Below are 20,995 nucleotides of genomic sequence, written 5' to 3' on the forward strand. Positions count from 1 at the left end.
ACGATCACGTTTTTCGCGTTTTAAACCACTGTGCGGTGGAGCAGTAAACTGGAACTCAAAAAGGCAATCTACTGTTGCACTTTCGACTACCGCAGCGGAGTACACCAGCAAACCAAGAGGCTATGTGGTGGAGAGAAGTTTTGTTCGAGCAACAAGAAATGAATCAAGCTCTGATGCTCAAATGCGACAGCCAAAGCGCTATTAACCGGGCGGAGCGTGAAGTTGGCTACTCTGCACGAAGCAAGGAAATTGACATCAGGCGTAACTACATCCGTAAACGAGTTTAACAAAAATTAAATCTTCTTGAATATGTTGCATCCGATCATCAAGTGGCGGACATTCTAACCAAATCTATACCGAAGCAAAACGATAGGAAGAAACTTGGCATAGTATAGCTTCCTACTTAAGGGAGGATGATAAAAGTAAGCGTTGTGGAATGAAAGTATGTCATGAACAATATAAGATCAAATATGAAAAGCATTACTTTACGTTTGTTCTTCAATTTGTTATTTGTTAACAGTTTCAAATTGATAATAAATTTTGTATTTTTAAGCAAAAGTATAGAGCTGTGCTTTTGATTTTGCCATTTATTTTTTTTAAGTTAACATGAAACCGATTTTATATTTTCTTTTGACAACATAGAAGTAAGAGGGATCGATTCTATGAAAAACAAGAGTTACTTAAAATTATTTACTTTTTAATTTGAAGTTTTTACTTTTTATCAAATAACCCAAGGTGTTCGTTCAATTCCGCGATCGACTGTATGTAGTCTCTAGTCATGGATGATCCATTCAAAAGCTCAGAAGCTTAAGGTTTCGAATTTGTAGGCTTTGCGAATGATATTATCATTATACCTAGTAAGAGAAAGGTTTGACAATGTTGTTTCGGAAAGAAAGCCAACAGATTTGGTGTTAAAAGGTGGATTGAAGTAATTCGTTAATTCGTCGAATATTTAATTATTAGGAAAATGAAAAATTCCCATTCCCTGGTAGCATGAAGTTCTGACTATATTTTTGTTGATATTCATTAATCTCTTATTTGTACATTGAGTATATTGTTTCAGTTGTGTAAGTTGAAAACGGAACTTTAATATACTAAACTTCCCAGAAACAGGTACTTCTCATTAACACTACGAATATAGTATGCACCAATTTAACTTTCTACTTTCAGTAACATTGCACTCTTTTTCTCAAAATCCGTTCTCGGTTTTTAATAACCTAGTTTTGAAGTTGGTAATTCATCGATGTGGCGGTACCGTAACAACCACTCATAAATAACACTGGTCAACACAGGTGCACTCCGAAAGCTCAAACCGGAAAAATGAAAGTTTATAGCTATTCAACCATTTCTGTGAATTTGGTGTCCCTAGCCACTAACTTTTTGTCAGAGACTTAAATGAGGTTTCTCGTAATCATAACTATGTGAAATCTCACGTAAGTTGGCGCGTTTTGGTAATGGTCAGGACTCAGGGGCACCAAAATTCATGGGAATAGTTGAATAGCTATGATCTTTTATTTTTTTCTGGTTTGAGTTTTTGGAGTGCACTTTTTTTTATTTTGTGTTATCTATCCTGAATTAATCATCTGAAATTAGCATGTCTACCCTATCGGTCGTAGTAATTCCGTCGAAGTCCACTATATCGCTACCGGTGTGACTCAGCTCCAGAATTTTGAGTTTGTCCACAATCGTTTGCACCTGGAAGGCGATTCCATCCGCATACTCCCCGGCCGTTATTACAGTGCTGGCGTAAGGTTGTAATGTTGTGTTGGCTGGAAGATATTCCTGTACGCGTTCCAGTAGATTCGAGGGACCGGCGGCAGTTGATACTTGCAGCAAAAGATAATTAGATACAGCTCCTTCGGCACAGCGAACCGATAGGCTGGTGATAATGCGTTCCAAAAGTTCGATTTCCTTGTTCGATTCGGTGTTATGAACACTTGACAATCGAGTCGAAGGAAACCCGTATGCACATCGGCTCTGGGATTTGATCATATAATCTAATAGAAAAAGTGTTTATATTATATTAGCTGAATTCATAGGAGTAGGAGGTTGATAAATTAAAAAAAAAACAAGTTTTTTTCAAATTTCTGGAATGTTTGGTGAAGAGACATATTTGAACTGCTGACAGCGTACAACTCATGCCTAATGAATATCCCAGAAATCAAGTCAAAAATTTGCATTTAAATGTTACTCACCCTTCACGACCAACTTCTCCCGCTTATGCCTTTTGGCTGTCTTTCCGTTGTCTGTTATAACTACATATTCCAAAACATCACCCCTTTTGACAACCACGTTATCATCGCTAATTAGGAACTTGCCATGCGTCACCTCTGTAATGTTCTTGCACAGATAGCACTGATCATTTTTTCCGGTTGGATTGATATACAGTTCGATACCGAACAATTTCGTGTTCGGTTTTCGAGCGGTCCAAAGCATAAGGCCTTGAGGCTCCATCACTTCAAAATCCACATTTATACTACAGCTCCAAGGCCAACCCCAAGTATGAGATTCACTCGCGTAAAGCGTCACCACTGATAGTAGCCTGAAAATTCGCATAATTTTCGAAAACACTGTTGTCCGGACACGCTCAATCCAGTCGGGTAACTGAAACAGAGTGGTAAAAATATTCTGATTTTTATTGAAAATCACTATCATCACAGGTCATAGTGGGATTTCCAGTAAGCAGTAGCTGGAATTTGCTGCTGAAGTAGGCGATCGCAGGCAAGGGTTTTTGCTGTGTTGCAGTTCAAAGCTGATTTAGCATCATGGTCTAAGGATGCTACTCGGTCACTTACATCCTGGGAAAACACTGAATTCATTGCGATGGATGAAAAGAATATTCCACGTCCAGAGCTGTTCCATGCGGGTTTTCCCCTTTAGTGCAATTTTTACTCATAGAGAGTCGAAATAGTGGTATAAGCACAAAAAGCAGGAAAATCATCAACCGTTCTAACGTTGACTGACATGCATAATGGACGTTATACGCATGATGAGTGGAACATGGTGTAACGATTTGACCAAAAAGTAGGCGCGGGGTGAGGAAGCGTTTTTTCACTTGGAGACGAAGCATTACTATGCAACAGCGAATAACTTTTTCGTGTTTGTTGATATATCATTACTAACTAGGCAATTTAATACCGCAAATTCAGGTGTTTTAAGTTGGAAATTGTTTCTTAAATTAATCAATATTGGTAGCAAGGTATGTAGCATTGCTATATTTGTAATTTAAATGCATCCAAATGAAATATTATGAGATGCGATAATTTTTATGCCCTAGTTGTTTATAAATAGGCATACAGACGCGAGGCCTAATGGATGTGAGGCATACTGCCACTAGGCATGACGAACGCAAGGCCGAATGGACGTAAGGCCGAATGGACGCGAGGCCGAATGAATCCAAATGACACTCTGAAGCGAAATACATGTTGATGAAAGAGGGCTGTAAGGATGAATACGATAATAACGTATTCCGTCTCACTTTCTATCGGCCTTGTGTCCATTCGGGTTTGCGTTCATTCGGCCTCGGGCCCTTTCGGCCTCGTGTCCATATGTCTCGTGTCCGTATTCCTCGCGTCTGTATGCTTACCGGGGTGTCATCGTCAATTTCAACTTTATCCTTAATTTTCGTTTTGGTGACACGCAGCTTAAAAAAATTGTCAACGTCTACTTTGATTCACTAAACCGATGGGCAAAAAGGATAAACGAAACGTCAACACTGGTATTTCACCTCGGAGCTCACTTCTTTCGTTGGGGAAGTGAAATACGAAGTACCCTGCCAGTCGTTGCCATGCAAGGTGAGATAGGTCTCGTCGTCCATCACCACTGCCACGTCGCGATTCGCCGGGAAAATCGACTTGACCATCTTATTCAACTGCTGTCGCTGCGTCATTGCCTGCAACTCCGAGACCAGTGGACGGGACTGCCGCTTCCTGACATGTATGTCCATGTTCTCCAGATACTTTTCCACTGTTTTACCGCATGCACCAACCTCCCGGCCAAGTGCTCGTAGCGATTTAGCCACTTTTCCCTCGGTCTTCCTCTTCAGCTTCAGCGCTTTCGAATGGATTGTCGCTCAGGGTCGTTGGCCGTCCGGAACCGGGCTTTCTTTCGATGCTCTGATCGTTGTCCAATAGTGTCAAGATGTTGTAGATGCCGGAACGGGCATACCCGGCGTCCACAAAGTGCCGCACGATGTCCGTTTTTGACGCGGCAGGGTACCGTTCTTTGAACGCGCACACTTCAGAACGGAGTAGCTTCACTTTTTTCGCCATCACAGTTAGAGTTTGACTGATAGAGCTGTCAGTTTTTTTTGCTATCTCATGGGTTACTATGATTGATGATGAATGAGTAGTTTTGTCAGTGCGATTAAAGGTAAACCCATGAAAAATTGACCATTTTTGTTCATTTTTTTACCGCAAACAATAGCAGGATCGAGTAACGAGTGGTGTCATATTTGAGGTTCCAAGAACTGCGGAATATATAAAAATGGATGATAAAAACGAAACTTGAATACTGAGATGAACAATAGGTTATAGCCAATAGCAATGAAAAATAAATCTGTAACTTACCAGTCAAAAAGTGTAAAAATCACTAAAAAGAACTTGGAGCTTAATATGAGGGTAAAACTAATAACTGGTCGGGTTCAGATTTTTATGGCAAGCAAAATTTCAAGCAAAATTTCGTTGCATGTTATTATGCAGTTGTGGTGGGTTGTATACATGCAGAACAAAGTTTTTCAATAATGGTAGCTTACAACCTAAAACCTGCCCAACCTAATCCAAAGAATATTTATTGGTTGATTGCATTACTCACATACAGAAAATTGGGTATAGGTACAATGAAAGTTCTGATCAATGAACAGTAGGAATTAGCCCTTATACAGAAAAAATGGCTGTCTCAAATATTCTGAGGTATTCCAGTGCTTGTTTACCGTTTGTGTAAAAAATCTGGGATATACTTTTAAAATAAAGTTTTCAAGTGACTTTATTATTAATTACCTCCTATCGCAGATTTTTTTGAAGAAATAAACAAATATATTGCCGAATCTCAGGAAAAATCTTTTCCCCTTCTATACACTAATTCAAATGAATAATAATCTAACACCGAGGAACTTATCATCGACTGGCGTGTCTGACTGTGCTCACATAATTTGTTTGCTTGTCTGAAATTGACAAATCAGTTGCTCGCCTTTAAGCATTCACCCCAGCCGCGGCTCAGTTCACAGCACAACTATGCGCACGAAAGCTGCGTTCGTCTTAGTAATTCTGTCATTCCTCGCTGGTTCGACGTACACTCAACAGCAAGAGAATATTGCGCCCGTGCCCGAATGGATCGTATTCTATCATCAAACAAAGGTGAACATACAGGTTCTGGAACCACGCGGGATACAGTTCTGGATCAAAAGAAAGCCAAACATTTTGGGTTTTGGAGTTGAGCTGATAATAAATCCTACCTACGAATCTGGTGCTGGCTGCGATTTGTGTAGAAACGTTAGTTCTCCTATAGATGGGAAGTATTTCGTTCAAGATGATAACGTGCTTGTCAGGATCGGCGATACGATTCAGTACCGAGGTTTGGAGGTCGAAAGCCATGAGGCTAAATGGTCAGAATGGAGAACTGTGTTTGTAGATAGTAAATATGCTTACCAATTGGTTCTAAACATTTCTTACTAAAACAATTTTCTGTTGTAGAATCATTATTCACACAAGCGAGAGAGCATTGCTCTGGTGAATGTAATCGTCAAAAAGGTTATGCCAAGGTTCGTTTCCTGGAAGGTTATATCGAAAAAATGTTGGCGAACTGTGAGATAGAGGAATTATCGGAAAACTTATTCTTCCCGTTGGATCACGCCAACCATCTGGTCAGCGACCCAGTTAAATTTGTGAAAACTCGCCTTTACACAGTGGAATCACTAAGACCGTTGGTAGATAATGTGAAAAATGTTTACGTCGCACAGGACGGTGTAGGTTTTAGCATGGAAACCATTCTCGAGAAACTAAAGGTGCTAGAGGTGGGTCGCGATCGGCTTAAACTGTTAGATTACGATGAGTACTTGATTGTTCCCAGGGCGAGTGATACAAAGTAATAAACAACAATTTTACTCTACTAAATGATGAATGTATGTTTCCCTTACAAATCCCTATTTCAAATTCTATCTGGCTATGCTTAGTACAGTATGCTAAAAAGTTAGATCACCACTCAAAGATGGGTATCTCTCCAAGACGGGTATCTGTTAGTAGACAATTTCTCAGACGTATAGGCACTACGATATGAATATTCCAGCTTGCACGTTAGGCCTTTTCATTTATGGTTTCGACGCTATAATAAATGTTCGTTATATTTCACCCAACCCGTTGACAGCTTTCTGAGCAGATTCGCTCAGTTCATGAAATAGAAGTGTATTGGTTTCGAATCTCATTGAAACTCGCTACTTTCTTGTGGTTGTCTTGGGATTTGCAAAACATACTTCGATATAACCAACGTGTCCCTAAATAATTGATTTGGTTTCTAACGTTTGCACTAAAAATGCATGGTGAAAACAAAAAAAAATCAGACAGATAATTGAGTTTGATAAATTTCCCATGGAAGGTAATTATATTAGTTTATTTGCGAGAAAATTCTACGCCATGGTCTTCCAGCAGTTAACCATTCGCTATGGCGCCCGAAAACAAGCGGGTAGGCATGTTTCTGAGTTCTTTCATCGTTCGGTTTTCGAGACAAAATTGTTAGAGTAGATCTTATGCTTCCGGTTTGCCCAGAAATTCTCGATGGGATGCATCTGGGGGATTTTGGGAGGGTTCGCCAACTGGGGTACCACGTTGATATTCAGCCGTTCCATCTCCTCCAACGATCGCTTCGAGTAGTGGGTCAACAAATTTTCCCGTTCACAGACATTCCGGAGCGAAAGAATAGCGGGTTTGACATCCACTTCTCGCCGATTGTAGCCACTGCAGCGCCTTCTTGGGGAACTTGGTGTGTGAAATGAACTTCACCTCGGAGCTCACTTACGTTGTGGGGGAAGTGAGGTACGAAGTGCCCTGCCACTCATTGCCATCCAGGGTGAGATAGGTCTCGTCGTCTATCCCCACCGCCAAGTCGCGATTCGCCGTGAAAACCGACTCTTGAAAGCCTGAACCGATTTCCACCAAACTTGGCACACGAGGAAAGGAGTAAAGGAGTTGGTCATAGACGTAGTGCAAACGAGGAGGAGTACCCCTGTCTCAATTGATAAAAAGGCAAGATTGTTCGCGCATATTGGAGTTACACTTATTGGATTCGGTCATTGAATGTATCTCAGCAGCAGTGCTCACTGCGGTAGACTTTTGTGTATTCTTAGTAGAGTGATTCCACACTCTTGTTTCGATCAGCTGTAGTGTAAGCAACAAGTGCGCTATTTTTCCTGCGAGCGGCAGAAACACAATACAAAGAAGAAGGAAAATGTGTTGTGCAAACAATTGCTACACGCAGCGCGCAAGTTGGACAAGAAGTGAGCAGTGAATATTCACTCTGCTCTTTCCACATATTACAAAGAATTCCAAGACTGTCTGTTGGCCGTACGTTGATATCCAGAGACCGGAACATGATGTTTGACAGAACCCCTCAACGACGTTTAGAAATAGGAAATTGGTGCCCGGTGCTACATTTACAAGATGGCGAGTTTTGGTTGTGGAATTCTGCAAAAATTCGATATTCTACGAGAATCGGGATGACGTCCAAGGACAAAAATGGTCGACACCGTTTTTTGATTCGAGTTGATTATTCCGGTATCTGGAGAGTTAAGTAACATGTTCAAATACTTCTTGATATTTCTAAAACTAGGGCCACCCTTAGAAACCGTAAATAGGTGTCTGACAACATTTTAATCCTAAAATGTGCAATGTTGTTTTAAAACAAAACTGTTAATATCGTTTCAAAATATATGTATTTAGGTTTGTTTATGAAATATAATTCATTAGAACAGCTCTCTAGTAGGCTGTCCCAAAAAAAATCGATGTTGAAAAAGTCAAGGTGCTCAGCCCTAAATTAAAAGATAATGTTATTTATAGCATTTTTGTAGAACATTTTGACTTTCTAAAAGGTCGTTTTCAGGTTGCCCAAACGTGATTTTTGAAAAAACGACTTTTTCAACCTACAAAACCACTCTTTTACACTTTTTTCAAATCTGTTCGATCCCTAAATTTTTCCATATATTTTTTCATTTTTGTGGGGTTATTTTTGAATATTTTGCATAGTTTGGTTCAGCATCGCATTCAATTATTCGACTCACAGAGCCCACTGAACATCACAAAAAAGTGAATTTTCCTTATAATTTTCAGTAAAACACTTCAAAACACATTTAAAAAATTTTTTTGATCAAGAACTGAAATGTTTACTGCAAAGCGGAATTCAAGACAAAAATTTACATGAAAAAAGATCCTTGATATCTTATCGGGGGGCTGAGATATCGGCGTTCTTACATGTGATGGAAAACTATGCATTTTGTCAAAAATGTCACTTAAACTCAATATCTCCATTGCACAGTGTTTTATTTTGCCGTTTGTGCGTATAACTTCCTAAATAGTGATTCAAATGTTGATTATAGCCATGAGGTATGTTCGGAGAAGTTTCAGGATATTCAAAAATGCATCTTTTAATGTAGAAAGAAGGGTGATCAATCCACCAATAAGTGAGATAAAAAATTTACTTTTTAATCAAAATAAGATAGACGCAAGGTGTCTTCGACAAAGTTTTAGGTTACCTTAAAACAAGAAACTTAACCGAAGACATCATGTTTCTATCTCTTACATATTACGAGCAACATTGAGTTTTCTATAAGAAGGCACGAAGAATCATAATTTTCGTTCTAACTTTTTTCACAGATTTTTTCAAATTTCGAAACATTCTACTAAGTTATCAGCCATCCAATAATGCATTCGTTTTCTGAACTTTGTTATACTTTATCTCCTAAAATAAAACAGTTATTTAACATATTTGTTAACCCTTTCTCGCTCATGGTGACTCTAAAGCACCAAGAATTATAATCATCATATCTTGACATGAAATAGTTTGTTGTGCTTACGATTGTTCCATAAACTTTTATATGCTGCCTCAGAGTATCACTGGGAATTTTCTATACTACAGTTGACTATACAGTAATACTACAGTTGACTATACTACAGTTGACAGTAATTTACTACAGTTACACAGTTGACAGTAATTTTAGTTAGTCTACAAAGTGTTCAGCTTGAATTTTCTTGTGAAGCTATAAATTTTAATGATAAACCTTGTTAGCGGGAGAGGGTTAAAATGCATAGTTTCCATCACATAAAAAATGCCACTATCTCAGCTCCCCGATAAGATATCAAGTATCTTTTTTCATGTAAATTTTCGTGATGAATTCCGCTTTGCAATGAAAATTTAAGTACTTGGTCAAAAATTTTTTTTATTTGTGCTTTGATGGGTTTTATCTAAAAATTATTAGAAAGATTAATTTTTTTGGGATGTTTAATGGGCTCTGGGAGTCAAAAAACTGAATACAATACTGAACCAAACCATGAAAAATATTCAAATACAACCCCACAAAAATAAAAAAATTTACAAAAAAAAAGTAAGGAATCGAACAGAATTTAAAAAAGTGCCAAAAAGTGGGTTTGCAGCTTAAAAAAGTAATTTTTTCATAAATCACGTTTGGGCAACCTGAAAACAATTTTTTAGAAAGTCGAAATGTTTTACAAAAATGCTATAAATAACATTATCCTTGACCTTGATTTTTTCAACATCGATTTTTTTGGGACACCCTTCTCTCTAGGCTCTAACGAAGAAAACTTAACAGCTGAAAGTACTGTAGTTGAATGTTTTGTTTTTATTTTTATTGTCAAAACACCGGAAACGAAAAAAACAGTGCAAGATTTCCTACTGTTGCTGGTAAAAGAAAAAGTCTAGTAGTATTTTTTTAATCAACAATAATAGTATATTTGACACGGCACGATACAATATTTGTTGACCTGAGCCAGATACAGTTTCAATTAAAATTAGATTAGAAAGGAAAAGGAGGGAGGCACTTTTCTATTTCTCACGGTCGACTACGAGCTAGTGGGGATTAAAGGTAAGAGGAGGGGAATGTCTAGTGGTAAATGAAATAGCCCCGCAATTGTCCTGTACGCTAAACAGTTGGCTGCGAAGTCTGTGTATAACAAACAGAAGGTCAAGTTTCGAATCGGAATGTAGCACCAAGGCTATGTTTTCTAATAGAAAATTGTGTTTAAGATGCCTAATAAACATTAAAATGATTTACATGTGGTTTGGTAAATCATTTTTATGTTAATTAGGCATTTTGAATTAGATTTTTTATTAGGGAGGTGCATTTTCGAGGGTCAATACATCAAAATTTTGAACACTTTGAGCTACCACTAAATCATGTTCGATTGAGCTGAAATTTCACACAGATATTTTTTTTATGAAACAAAATGTACATGGTCAGTGTTCGGTTTTTTGGGTACACTAAATTACGCTCGATTGGGTAAAGTCTGGAGTAAAACGGTGTAAAACGGTCAGAGATTGTCATATGAAGCTACACATTGTATAAATAGAAATTATGCGGCTTCGATCCAAATTTGGATTTCTGAATATCGTCTCTGTAAAATGTTGGAAAATCTGTAATAAGGATTCTATCGATTTTAAGCTAATCACTGTTTCAATGCGCTGATTCGCTAAATAGTCATTTGATTTTTTGTGCTGCTTTGAAATCGTCGTAAATGTTAGTTGAACAAAAACTAGGAATATTTTGTTGGATGGGATAAAATTTTAGCTGTGAGCTGGTTATGTTTTGGTTATCGCATTATCAAAGGAATTTAAAGGATATTTTTGCAGATCATTGTTGAATTATAATTATCAATAGCTGTATTAACACTGTTAATTAACACTCAACTAAGTTAGGTAGTGCAATTTAAAATTTCCATTGTCTTTTTCTTTGCTTTCAGACTGTTTTGTAGTAGAGTACAAGCTTTTGGCTGGGAACAAAACACACGACTATCTGCTCGCTTTATATGTGATGATGACCGATGCTCGCTTTTTATTGTAATTGATTTCACTTTGCTTGCATCTTTCGTGGAATGAGCTCCTGATACTGAATATTTTCTGATCAAACAAGCTAGATCACGTAATGTGTGGTTCTGCCACATTGTTGAAGCATACACTATATGCTTGGAAATGGGCCGTTTTCGTTGTTTACGGCATGCCAATTAAACATGGTTTCGAATTTGTCCTTAATATAAAAGAATCAGCCAGCACTGTGTTTTCATATAGTACCGTTTATCAGTTGCATCCCGCTGCATAGTGTTTTATTATTAGCCCCCAAAGATGAAATTTCTGGTGTTAGTTTTATTAGGAGTAGTTTCCGTAGCTGCTTATCGAATCAACTGGCGGCACAAAGGTATCTCTCATGAGGGCTGGCATCCACATGGATATCAGAGACCGTTAGAAAGACATAAATGGCGATCCCACGTGCCATGGGTGAACATTGAAATTTTCGAGCCGAAGGGATTGAAGGTTTCAATGGTGCACAAGAAACAAATCGACACAATGTTTGGTGTTGAGTTGTTTATTAACACGGATCCTCGGTTGAACGACAGCGAGTGCGATTTGTGTCAAAATACGACAACCATCACGTACGGAAAGTTCATCATTGAGGACCGGAATGTGATCATCAAAAAGAAAGATCAGCTGATATATTTTGTGCTGGTTGGAAACAGTACAAAAGTTACCCGGTTTCCAATGCGAAAACTGACGGTCACAGGTATGTTTCGAAAACGATGAATTGTCTGATTGTTCTATAACAATTATTTCGTTTATCGTTTTTAGGTTCACTCATAAAAAAATGTGATTACGACTTATCGATAGAACAAGAAAACTTAATATCTAATAGTATCAATAAACTTCACTAAGAAATGAAGGTCATAATCTCATTACTTCTTGGGATGACAGACTCATAATAACATGCTTTAAGGATGTTTTACTTATTATTCCCCGTTGGAATTTCCTGCTGCGACATACATACCATTAGCATATGGGGATTTTTCTAGTTAATTGATTGTTTTTTCATCATAAGTTAAGTATTTTGTTTTGATTCCAAAATATTATTCTTAGTTGGTTTATTGTTCACACTAAAAACTGTAACAGTTTAGCTTAGTCAATAGGGTTAGTAAAGCATTATTTAACGGCAGCCAAATTTTGTCGTGCTCATGTAAATATTGTTGATTGAATTCGTCACAACAGAACTGATAACTCTTCGCATCCGTTACTTACACATAAAAAGGTTCTTTCAATTGGTTGTGCGTGGCATTCGTTATTCAGTGATCGGTGGCAGCAGGAATCAGTTGAACGTTTAATTTGTCAGAATGAAGCATCGTCTGTTTGTACTTTTCGGCTGTGTTCTGATTGCTAGTATGATTACTGGTCATCGGCACCATCATCACCACCCTGATCAGGGAGGATATTTTCAACACCAGCATCATCATCATCACCACCACGGGTGGCCCCACCATCACGATTGGCATCACCGAAGGCATCACGGGCTGCATCATTCTTTTCTAAACTTTGAAGTACGTGAACCGAAAGGATTGGAAGTTTCTATGATTCAGAAAGGACCCGAAGATACCTTTTTCGGCATCGAGCTTTATGTGAATCAGGATCCTGGGGAAGCTAATGCGTTATGTGATGTGTGCTATAATACTACCGAAATAGTAAATAGAAAGTTTATGATCGAGGATCCAACGGTCGTGATTAGGAAGGGGGACATTTTGAGATTCTATGTACTGTCAGGAAATGACAGTGATGTCGTACGTCATCATTTGCAACAATTATGGGTGACAGGTAAGTGCGAAATTGGGAATTTGTTCGTACCTTCGTAATTCATTTTTTCTTCATGCTCTACAGAGTCTATTATAAACAAGTGCAATTGTGGAACGGAGGCTGACCATCCCGATATAGATGTACGTATAGTTGATTCTGATAACTCGGATGTACAGAAGCCTCGTCTTCCTGGTGGAACTTCTACTGAGGCTTCTACAGAACAATCAACTGAGTTTGATGAAATTGGAAAATCTCATCGAAACGCAGTTGACTCTTCGGAGGAAATGCAGTTCGAGTGTGATCTTGACCCTGCGACTAATTTGTGCAGAATGCCCAAAGTGCAGCGTATGGTTCATCGTCCGCGTCCTTTTCAGCGTGAGGTGCAAGTTCTATCTGGGATTATAAACCACATGAAACTGCAGGGATGCACTGCCAGGCTGAGCAGCAATAAGTTATTACTGAAGCAGGCTCCCCTGCAGGTCGGCGCCGTCAACGAGTTGATGGACTTTGTTAAATCTCTTCTGTCAGTCGATCCAGAACTGCAGGTTTTGGGGAGTGAAATTCTTCGAGTGATGCCGGCAGGCCCTGCCATCGGAAGGGGAGTGATTTTTGAGATGCGCGATTACGTTGCCAAGCAGAAGGTACTGTACCATGCTAAAGCGAATAACTTGAAACAAGTTGTAGACTATGATGTCGCTGGATAAATTAGGGAACATTTAATTAATCAACTAAACTACGGAAAGTGCCATTACTGAGTATGAGTACAAAGAAGATGTTAAGTCTGTATTTCTGATATTAATAAATATGTATTTTTTTACCCTAAACAACGCGAAAGTTATTTTATGTATAGTTAACAAGAATGGATGTAAATGATATTTTAATCTAATTATGGACTTTCAAAAAAGAGGTTCAACGTTGAAGTATTTGATTTTAGTGTTTCGTATCATAAGATGTGCTTCAACGTTTTGGTGATGATATGGCTCTAAGAAAAAAAAGACTGATTAGCAAAACGTTCTAAGTCATAAATCTCTTTCAGCCCAATTCGGTTCGCTGTTTTCATCAGATTGTGATGGACCAGATCCGTAACGGACTTCGGTATAATTTTATGTGCGTCTATTGGGGGTAAAAAGGGGGCCCACTTATCTGTTGCAAGTGTGTATTTGCTTTCTGTCATTTTCACACGCATGCAAGCTTGTCTCTTCTATTAGGTCCAAAGTAAGTCAGGTCCAAAATTTGGTTAGGAATCCAATTGAAATGGACCGGTGAATCTTTTCGGGATCTGAAAAAAAAACTTATGATCAACAACCTAGTCTTCCAATCTGTCTATTAGAAAATTGCCCGAATATTATAATTCAATTTTGCAATTGTTGTTATTTTTGTTTTTCATTTATTTTGACGTGAGAATCACACAACATAAGGCACAGAAATTGAATATTGGATTGCAATTTTTCAGAAATTATCAACCTAAAATACATAATTCATTTAGCATAGCAAACAATACAAAAAAAAAAAACATTCTAGCATAATACGGAAAAGCTTTTTTCGAATTACACACTAGACTGGGACACGGTTATATGGGAAAAAAGCGATGGTGTTATTTCATCGCTCCCATGCACTTTTCGTGTTCTTTATGGGTCCTATAACAACCGTGTAACTTTCCAGATCGATCGGTAGAACTATATTTTTGCGCCCGATTTTTGAAGTTTTCATACAATTTTATATGGGTAAACCCACTTTTTCAAAACTTATTAGATAGAGGTTTTTTTATCAAAATGAAAATTTTGCACTTCTCGGCGATTCTGCGCTCAATTTGGGATTATTTTTTATTTTCACCTTTTCTGACCCTCGGGAGCAATTCAAATCAATTTGGGATCATTTTCTTTTTTGGCCTTTTCTGGGCTTTAGAAGCAATTTTTGACGATTCTGAGCTCAATTTGGGATCATTTTCTGTTTAGGTCTTTTCTGGCATTCAGCAGCACTTTCCGGCGATTCTGAGCTCAGTTTGGGATTATTTTCTATTTTGGCGTTCTCTGACCTTTCGTAGCACTTTTCGGCGATTTTAATCTCAATTTGGGATCATTTCCTATTTTCTCCTTTACTGGCCTTTAGAAGCAGTTTTTGGAGATTCTGAGCTCATTCTGGGATCATCTTCTATTTTGGCCTTTAGAAACACTTTTTGGCGATTCTGAGCTCAATTTAGGATCATTTTCTTTTATCTCCTTTTCTGGTCTTTAGAAGCACTTTTTGACGATTCTGAGCTCATTTTCTGATCATTTTCTATTTCGGCCTTTTTTGACTTTTAGAAGCTCTTCTCGGCGATTCTGAGCTCGATTTGGGATCATTTCAATTTGGCCTTTTGTGACCCTTAGAAGCACTTGTCGGCGATTCTGAGCTCATTTTAGGATGATTTTCTATTTTGTTCTTTTCTGAACTTTAGAAGCACTTTTCGGCGATTCAGATCTCAGTTTGGGATCATTTTCTTTCATCTCCTTTCCTGGCCTTTAGAAGCACTTCTCGGCGATTCTGAGCTTATTTTGGGATCATTTTCTTTCCTGATCATTTCTGGCCCTTAGACGCACTTTTCGACGATTCTGAGCTCAATTTGGGATAATTTTCTCTTTTGGCCTTTTCTGGCTTTTAGAAACACTTTTCGGCAATTCTGAGCTCAATTTGGGATCATTTCCTGTTTTGGCATTTTCTGACCTTTAGAAGCACTTTTCGGCGATTTAGATCTCAGTTTGGGATCATTTTATTTCATCTCCTTTCCTGGCCTGTAGAAGCACTTTTTGGCGATTCTAAGTTAAATTTGGGATCATTTTCTTTTCTGATCATTTCTGGCTCTTGGAGCACTTTTCGGCAATTCTGAGCTTGATTAGGGAACATTTCCTTTTTGGCCTTTAGAAGCATTTTTCGACGATTCTGAGCTCGATTTGGGATAATTTTCTCTTTTGGCCTTTTCTGGCCTTTAGAAGCATTTTTCGACGATTCTGAGCTCAATTTGGGATCATTTCCTATTTTGGCATTTTCTAACCTTTAGAAGCACTTTTCGGCGATTCTGAGCTTAATTTGGGATCATTTTCTTTTCTGATCATGTCTGGCCTTTAGGAGCGATTCTGAGCTCAATTTGGGATCATTTTCTTTTCTGATCATTTCTGGCCCTTAAAAGCACTTTTCGGCGATTCTGAGCTCGATTTGGGATCATTTCCTATTTTGGCATTTTCTGACCTTTAGAAGCACTTTTCGGCGATTTAGATCTCCGTTTGGGATCATTATATTTCATCTCCTTTCCTGGCCTGTAGAAGCACTTTTCGGCGATTCTGAGCTTAATTTGGGATCATTTTCTTTTCTGATCATTTCTGGCCCTTAGAAGCACTTTCCGGCGATTCTGAGCATAATTTGGGATCATTTTCTTTTCTGATCATTTCTGGCCCTTATAAACACTTTTCGACGATTCTGAGCTCAATTTGGGATTATTTTCTTTTTTGATCATTTCTGGCCCTTAGAAGCACTTTTCGGCAATTCTGAGTCCGATTTGGGATCATTTTCTTTTTTGGCCTTTAGAAGCATTTTTCGACGATTCTGAGCTCGATTTGGGATCATTTTCTTTTCTGATCATTTCTGGCCCTTAGAAGCACTTTTCGGCAATTCTGAGCTCGATATGGGATCATTTTCTTTTTTGGCCTTTAAAAGCACTTTTCGACGATTTTGAGCTCAATTCGGGATATTTTCCTCTTTTGGCCTTTTCTGGCCTTTAGAAGCACTTTTCGGCGATTCTGAGCTCAATTTGGGATTATTTCCTATTTTGGCCTTTTCTGACCTTCTAAGTACTTTTCGGCGATTCAGATCTCAGTTTGGGATCATTTTCTTTCATCTCCTTTCCTGGCGTTTAGAAGCACTTTTCGGCGATTCTGAGCTCAATTTGGGATCATTTTCTATTTTGGCCTTTTCTGGCCCTAAGAAGCACTTTTTGACGAAATGAGCATGTAAATCGTTTCATGTCGATTTGATATTGTTTCTGCTATTAAAAAAAAACTTGTATACATGTGAAAGTTCTGTTTCTTTTTCGTTTTTTCTGATAGTGTTAAAATCAACACATGCTTTAAATTATCTAAAAGATTTTTCCTTCTACTTTCACTCTGATGGCAATCCATCAAATTTGAGGCTGCTTCATTTTCGGTCTTTTATACCAAGTTAACAGTTTTCAACTAGCGACATGATCATAAATTATTTTCTAATTATTTTAGAAGTGTTTAAGTTAAAGTTTTCATCGTGAAAGCGTCAACATAAATCGCATCCCGCAGGAAAACATATGCAACTATGCATGCATGAGCGGCAGTGACCTCAGTGACCAATCGGTCCTGTTCATAATCTGACTCTGCTTGAGACTTGCAGACACAAATAAACACACAGCATAAGCACTCATAGCTTGATTATCGCGAATGGAAGTAGTATTCACCGGAAAAGACTGAGTGCAACAGAAAAATTGTGATTAAATCAAAAGCTGCCGATCACTGGGGCTCAGTTTATGTTGTGTTCTCGTGCGGTGTTCACAAACCTCGGTAATGGCGCGGTTTCAAGTGATTGTTTTGCTGGTGTCAGCATGTATCGCATACTCTATGGCAGGAACCTGTGTTGATTTGATTAAGAGGTTCAAAGATGAACGGCCATTCTTCAAGGTGATCGAATCACAGGGAGTCGAGATTTATTATCCCCAACGGGATAAACAGGAAATGTTTGGAATCAAGATTTATAAAAATCAGGACCTGCGAAAAAAGGACCTTCGCTGTGATTTGTGCGTTAACACCACGCTTGTAGAGGATGGTTGTTTCAAGATATCTAGTAACCAGTTAAATATAGAGGTGCGAGACGTGCTGAAGTACGTGACGTTGACCAAATTTTCTGATTCACCAGAAGTTGCGGTTGCTTCCGCCAAAAAGATAGAGTTCACAGGTGTGTAAAGTTTTATAATCTCTTTCGCAAATCATTGAACGTAGGCTATCATTTCGCTCGCTAGATTTCGTAATTCCAACGGAATGCGTTTGCCGGGATCCGCCTGGCGGTTACTGTGCAAAGGCGTCCACCAAAATAATCGACTATCGGCCTCTGTTCAAGTTGCACGAGCAAACCCGATTCGCAGTCTACCTTCCGAAAGCGTCCGCAAATGGTCTGACGGTTGGTTTGAAAGCAATCCGGAATGCTAACTTCTACCATGGCGTTGAGAAGAAACTAGACCTTAATATTCAATCATTTTCCGAGCGAAATGGTTGCTTCGTATACGATTCGCTAGTGCTTGCCCCTAAGTTTTCCTTGGGCGATCATTTGTCCTACGTTGTTGTCCGGAAGAAGCCCAATGGGAAGAAGATTCGCACTGAACCAAGAAAGGCATTTCTAACAGGTGAGTAGCTGACAGGATTCAGATAAGCATTCATCGTTAGTCCTTTAGATGGTTCAGGTGTTACCCAGAGTTTACTCTCTACATACTAACAAGGCAGGAACAGTCTTCGTTGAACTCCTATTTTATGTTGAAACATGATGTAATTCGTTTGAGAGATAAACTCACTTGTTTTTAAAATAATGAGAGAAATGAAGCTTACATTTTAGTATTCAGTTAGTATTTAGTGCGCGAAAATAAGCAACAATGAAAAGTGCAGAAAAAATCCACGCTTGAAAAAAGTTTGCTGAAAAACACTTCACATTTCATTAAAGCACAACTGTTGATATCACTCGAGTGCGAAGCGGATTAAACCAGTTTAATGAAATGTGCTAGAATAAACATTATTGACAGGGTTATCTCTGTTACTATCAATTGTTTATTACCCATATATTTTGATGTGGCCCTTGAAATCTTCTTCAAAATTGGGCGGCCAATTTCATTCACTGTTTTATGGATAACCCTCTAACCAAAAATCCATTTCGTTTCAGATTATTTCATCCCGTCATCCTGTGCCTGTCAGTCGGAACAGCTCAATCTGATCAAATCGACAAAGTTGTCCAAAAACTGAATCATGCGAAGACTCTGTATCGTAAAACTTTTCCTTTCGTCAGCAGCTGCAGTGACGACGGATTAACCTCAACTCGAAAATTTTCATCCTTTTTCACCCGTCGTCGGGCGTCGAACTTCCGGCCTCCCCACCTGCGAAATCTATTTAATGTAAAATTTGCCCGTAAGCGAAAGCGGTCAGATAAGCGGATTAATGGTCCTTTTATCTTGCAGATTTCCCATTTGTTGGTTCTGTTTGCCGTAGGCCGTTTGGAGACCGACGGAAAGCTGCCAGTCAGCTTTGCATCCCGTCGCCGCAGACAATCCTTCCGAGCGGGGTGTCAACTCGTTTATCGAGTTTCCAACGGTTCGCAACAATTGTTGTACGTTTTGCGGTTAGTTTGCGGTGGAAATCGGCAAGATTTCTGTTGCTTTTTGAGCCAAAATTCATGATTATTATAAAGGTACCTTTCATGTTTCTGACCTATCATTGGGCGGTTGTGTGTGGCCATAAAATATTTATATTATTCGTAAGCAAACGATAGTTCAGAGTGATTAAACAGTATGTTTACTTTTTTTCGACTATATTATCTTCTATTTGGTTAAATTATTTAGTCCGAAAAACTACTTGTTTAAAACATAATTTTATAAATTGGGTAGCAGTGTTCTTTCCTACGAAGGTGATTCTAACTAGACTTATTAACAATTTCAAGTATCGAATTATACCAGGTGGTTGCATATCTTCATATGAAAACTAAAATTTTTATGGTCTCTTCGTTTACTCTGGGTGTAAAATATCAGGGATTGTGTTTCTCGGGATACATAGTATTTCCGTACCAAGTGACCTATTCCAAATTCGAGTGTTTCAGATTTGAAAGAAACTTTGCACAAATATTTACCATTGCGAATTGGATATTTTTCACGGGTGGAGTAATTTTTAGACTCAAGCGTAGCTGTATTCATTTATTTTGGTATACACTTTCATTTCTAAGAACATTGCGATTCAGGAATCTTTAGTTGTATAGAAAAACTATACAATATAACAATTCAACATAAGATTCCAGTAGTAATTCCAAATCCAAAATCTCAAAGCGATTACTTTTCTCAAAGTATACGTTTTCGAGATATTAGGTTATTACCTGCACAACTTTTTTTTTTGAATAAAAATCTAACTTAATCTAAAAACTGGTTATCTTCAAATCATTCAAAGTATTGTCCATCACTAGCTACAACTTTATCCCATATTTCTGGCAGAGTTAGAATACCGTTGCGTTAAAAGCGTTCTTATTCTGAGGCTATTCATGAAACAACCAATTTTTCGATGTTTTTAAATGAGCCGAAATGCTTATCAGGCATCCGATATGTCATTGGATCCCATTTGAGCGTTTCTATGTAAGCAGGCATGTCTAAGCCCACCACACCACCGCGTGTGTGTTTTAAGCAATGCCAAGGAGGGTATTTTCGTTGCCCTTCAGTGCTTATACAAAACGAAAACCCGCAGTGTTCGAAATAAAACAGCTCTTTGGAAGCTTCGATAAACACAGGCCCGAGTGTTTCCGACTTCGTGAGCCCTCGGGAGACCGCTTGCTTACACGTATTTTTTCAAACGCTTATTACTACCATCGAGCTATCCATTATTATACCATTGTCGATCTCGTCGTGGCGACTAATGCTTGTGTGTTTCCTGAAACTGCAAGCCCTCGGTTGCCTCATTTGCCGAAATTGAAAACTCTCGGCTCGCGTGTTAACGAATGGCGCTCCAGTGTTTTATGTTTAGCTCGCGACGAAGGGTAATACGAATTGCCCTGCGTGGTGTGTTTGTTAGCAGATGGGCCACCTGCGCTTTGGTGTGCTGTGTTTTCCCCATGCATGTATTTAAGTTTTAGCGACTTTGGCAGTATGAGGCCAAGCGTTGTCATGCAGTAGGATCACTTTTCCGTTCCTCTACATGTATTTTAACCGTTTTTCACGCACGGCCTAATCATAATACAGTTGCCCATTGATTGTTTCGATCGGTTTCAACAGCTTATAATAAATAACATCGACCTGGTCTCATTTAATACACAGCATAATCTGAGGCTGAGCTGACGATGTAAATGCATGACCGAGTAATTCTCATGGCTTTTGACGTAGAACAGCGTCTTTCCGTAAGGGTCCATTTGGATATTTCTCTTGCATTTAGTGGAA

The 20,995-nt window shown here is 38.6% G+C and overlaps 5 protein-coding genes across 7 annotated transcripts; 4 read left to right on the plus strand and 1 right to left on the minus strand.

Annotated features, from left to right (window-relative positions):
- Positions 1-588: 588 nt before the first annotated feature.
- LOC129728081 (uncharacterized) lies at positions 589-5,217 on the minus strand. Of its 3 annotated transcripts, XM_055686461.1 has the most exons (4): positions 4,998-5,217; positions 3,728-4,468; positions 2,196-2,604; positions 589-1,997 (listed from the first exon to the last, which is right to left on the minus strand). In XM_055686461.1, the coding sequence occupies exons 2-4, from the start codon at positions 3,944-3,946 to the stop codon at positions 1,576-1,578; spliced, it is 1,050 nt and encodes a 349-aa protein (XP_055542436.1). In that variant the 5' UTR covers positions 3,947-4,468; positions 4,998-5,217; the 3' UTR covers positions 589-1,575. The 3 variants fall into 3 exon arrangements, with proteins under 3 accessions (XP_055542436.1, XP_055542439.1, XP_055542438.1); XM_055686464.1 differs by lacking the exon at positions 4,998-5,217 and having other exon boundaries at positions 2,796-3,859; XM_055686463.1 differs by lacking the exon at positions 4,998-5,217 and having other exon boundaries at positions 2,196-3,439; positions 3,728-3,843.
- On the plus strand, positions 5,175-6,101 carry LOC129728083 (uncharacterized). The gene is made up of 2 exons (XM_055686465.1): positions 5,175-5,631; positions 5,691-6,101. The coding sequence occupies exons 1-2, from the start codon at positions 5,232-5,234 to the stop codon at positions 6,083-6,085; spliced, it is 795 nt and encodes a 264-aa protein (XP_055542440.1). The 5' UTR covers positions 5,175-5,231; the 3' UTR covers positions 6,086-6,101.
- Positions 6,102-11,232: 5,131 nt separating this feature from the next.
- LOC129728065 (uncharacterized) lies at positions 11,233-12,226 on the plus strand. Its single transcript, XM_055686440.1, has 2 exons — positions 11,233-11,773; positions 11,839-12,226. Exons 1-2 carry the CDS (start codon positions 11,338-11,340, stop codon positions 11,919-11,921), a joined length of 519 nt encoding a protein of 172 aa, XP_055542415.1. The 5' UTR covers positions 11,233-11,337; the 3' UTR covers positions 11,922-12,226.
- A 77-nt stretch (positions 12,227-12,303) lies between these two features.
- LOC129728064 (uncharacterized) lies at positions 12,304-13,655 on the plus strand. The gene is made up of 2 exons (XM_055686439.1): positions 12,304-12,849; positions 12,913-13,655. The coding sequence occupies exons 1-2, from the start codon at positions 12,375-12,377 to the stop codon at positions 13,530-13,532; spliced, it is 1,095 nt and encodes a 364-aa protein (XP_055542414.1). The 5' UTR covers positions 12,304-12,374; the 3' UTR covers positions 13,533-13,655.
- Positions 13,656-17,325: 3,670 nt separating this feature from the next.
- On the plus strand, positions 17,326-19,398 carry LOC129730156 (uncharacterized). The gene is made up of 4 exons (XM_055689251.1): positions 17,326-17,778; positions 17,843-18,223; positions 18,751-18,979; positions 19,043-19,398. Exons 1-3 carry the CDS (start codon positions 17,391-17,393, stop codon positions 18,828-18,830), a joined length of 849 nt encoding a protein of 282 aa, XP_055545226.1. The 5' UTR covers positions 17,326-17,390; the 3' UTR covers positions 18,831-18,979; positions 19,043-19,398.
- Positions 19,399-20,995: the final 1,597 nt, after the last annotated feature.

The sequence above is a fragment of the Wyeomyia smithii genome, chromosome 3 (genome assembly GCF_029784165.1).
Source record: "Wyeomyia smithii strain HCP4-BCI-WySm-NY-G18 chromosome 3, ASM2978416v1, whole genome shotgun sequence".
Taxonomy (NCBI): domain Eukaryota; kingdom Metazoa; phylum Arthropoda; class Insecta; order Diptera; family Culicidae; genus Wyeomyia; species Wyeomyia smithii.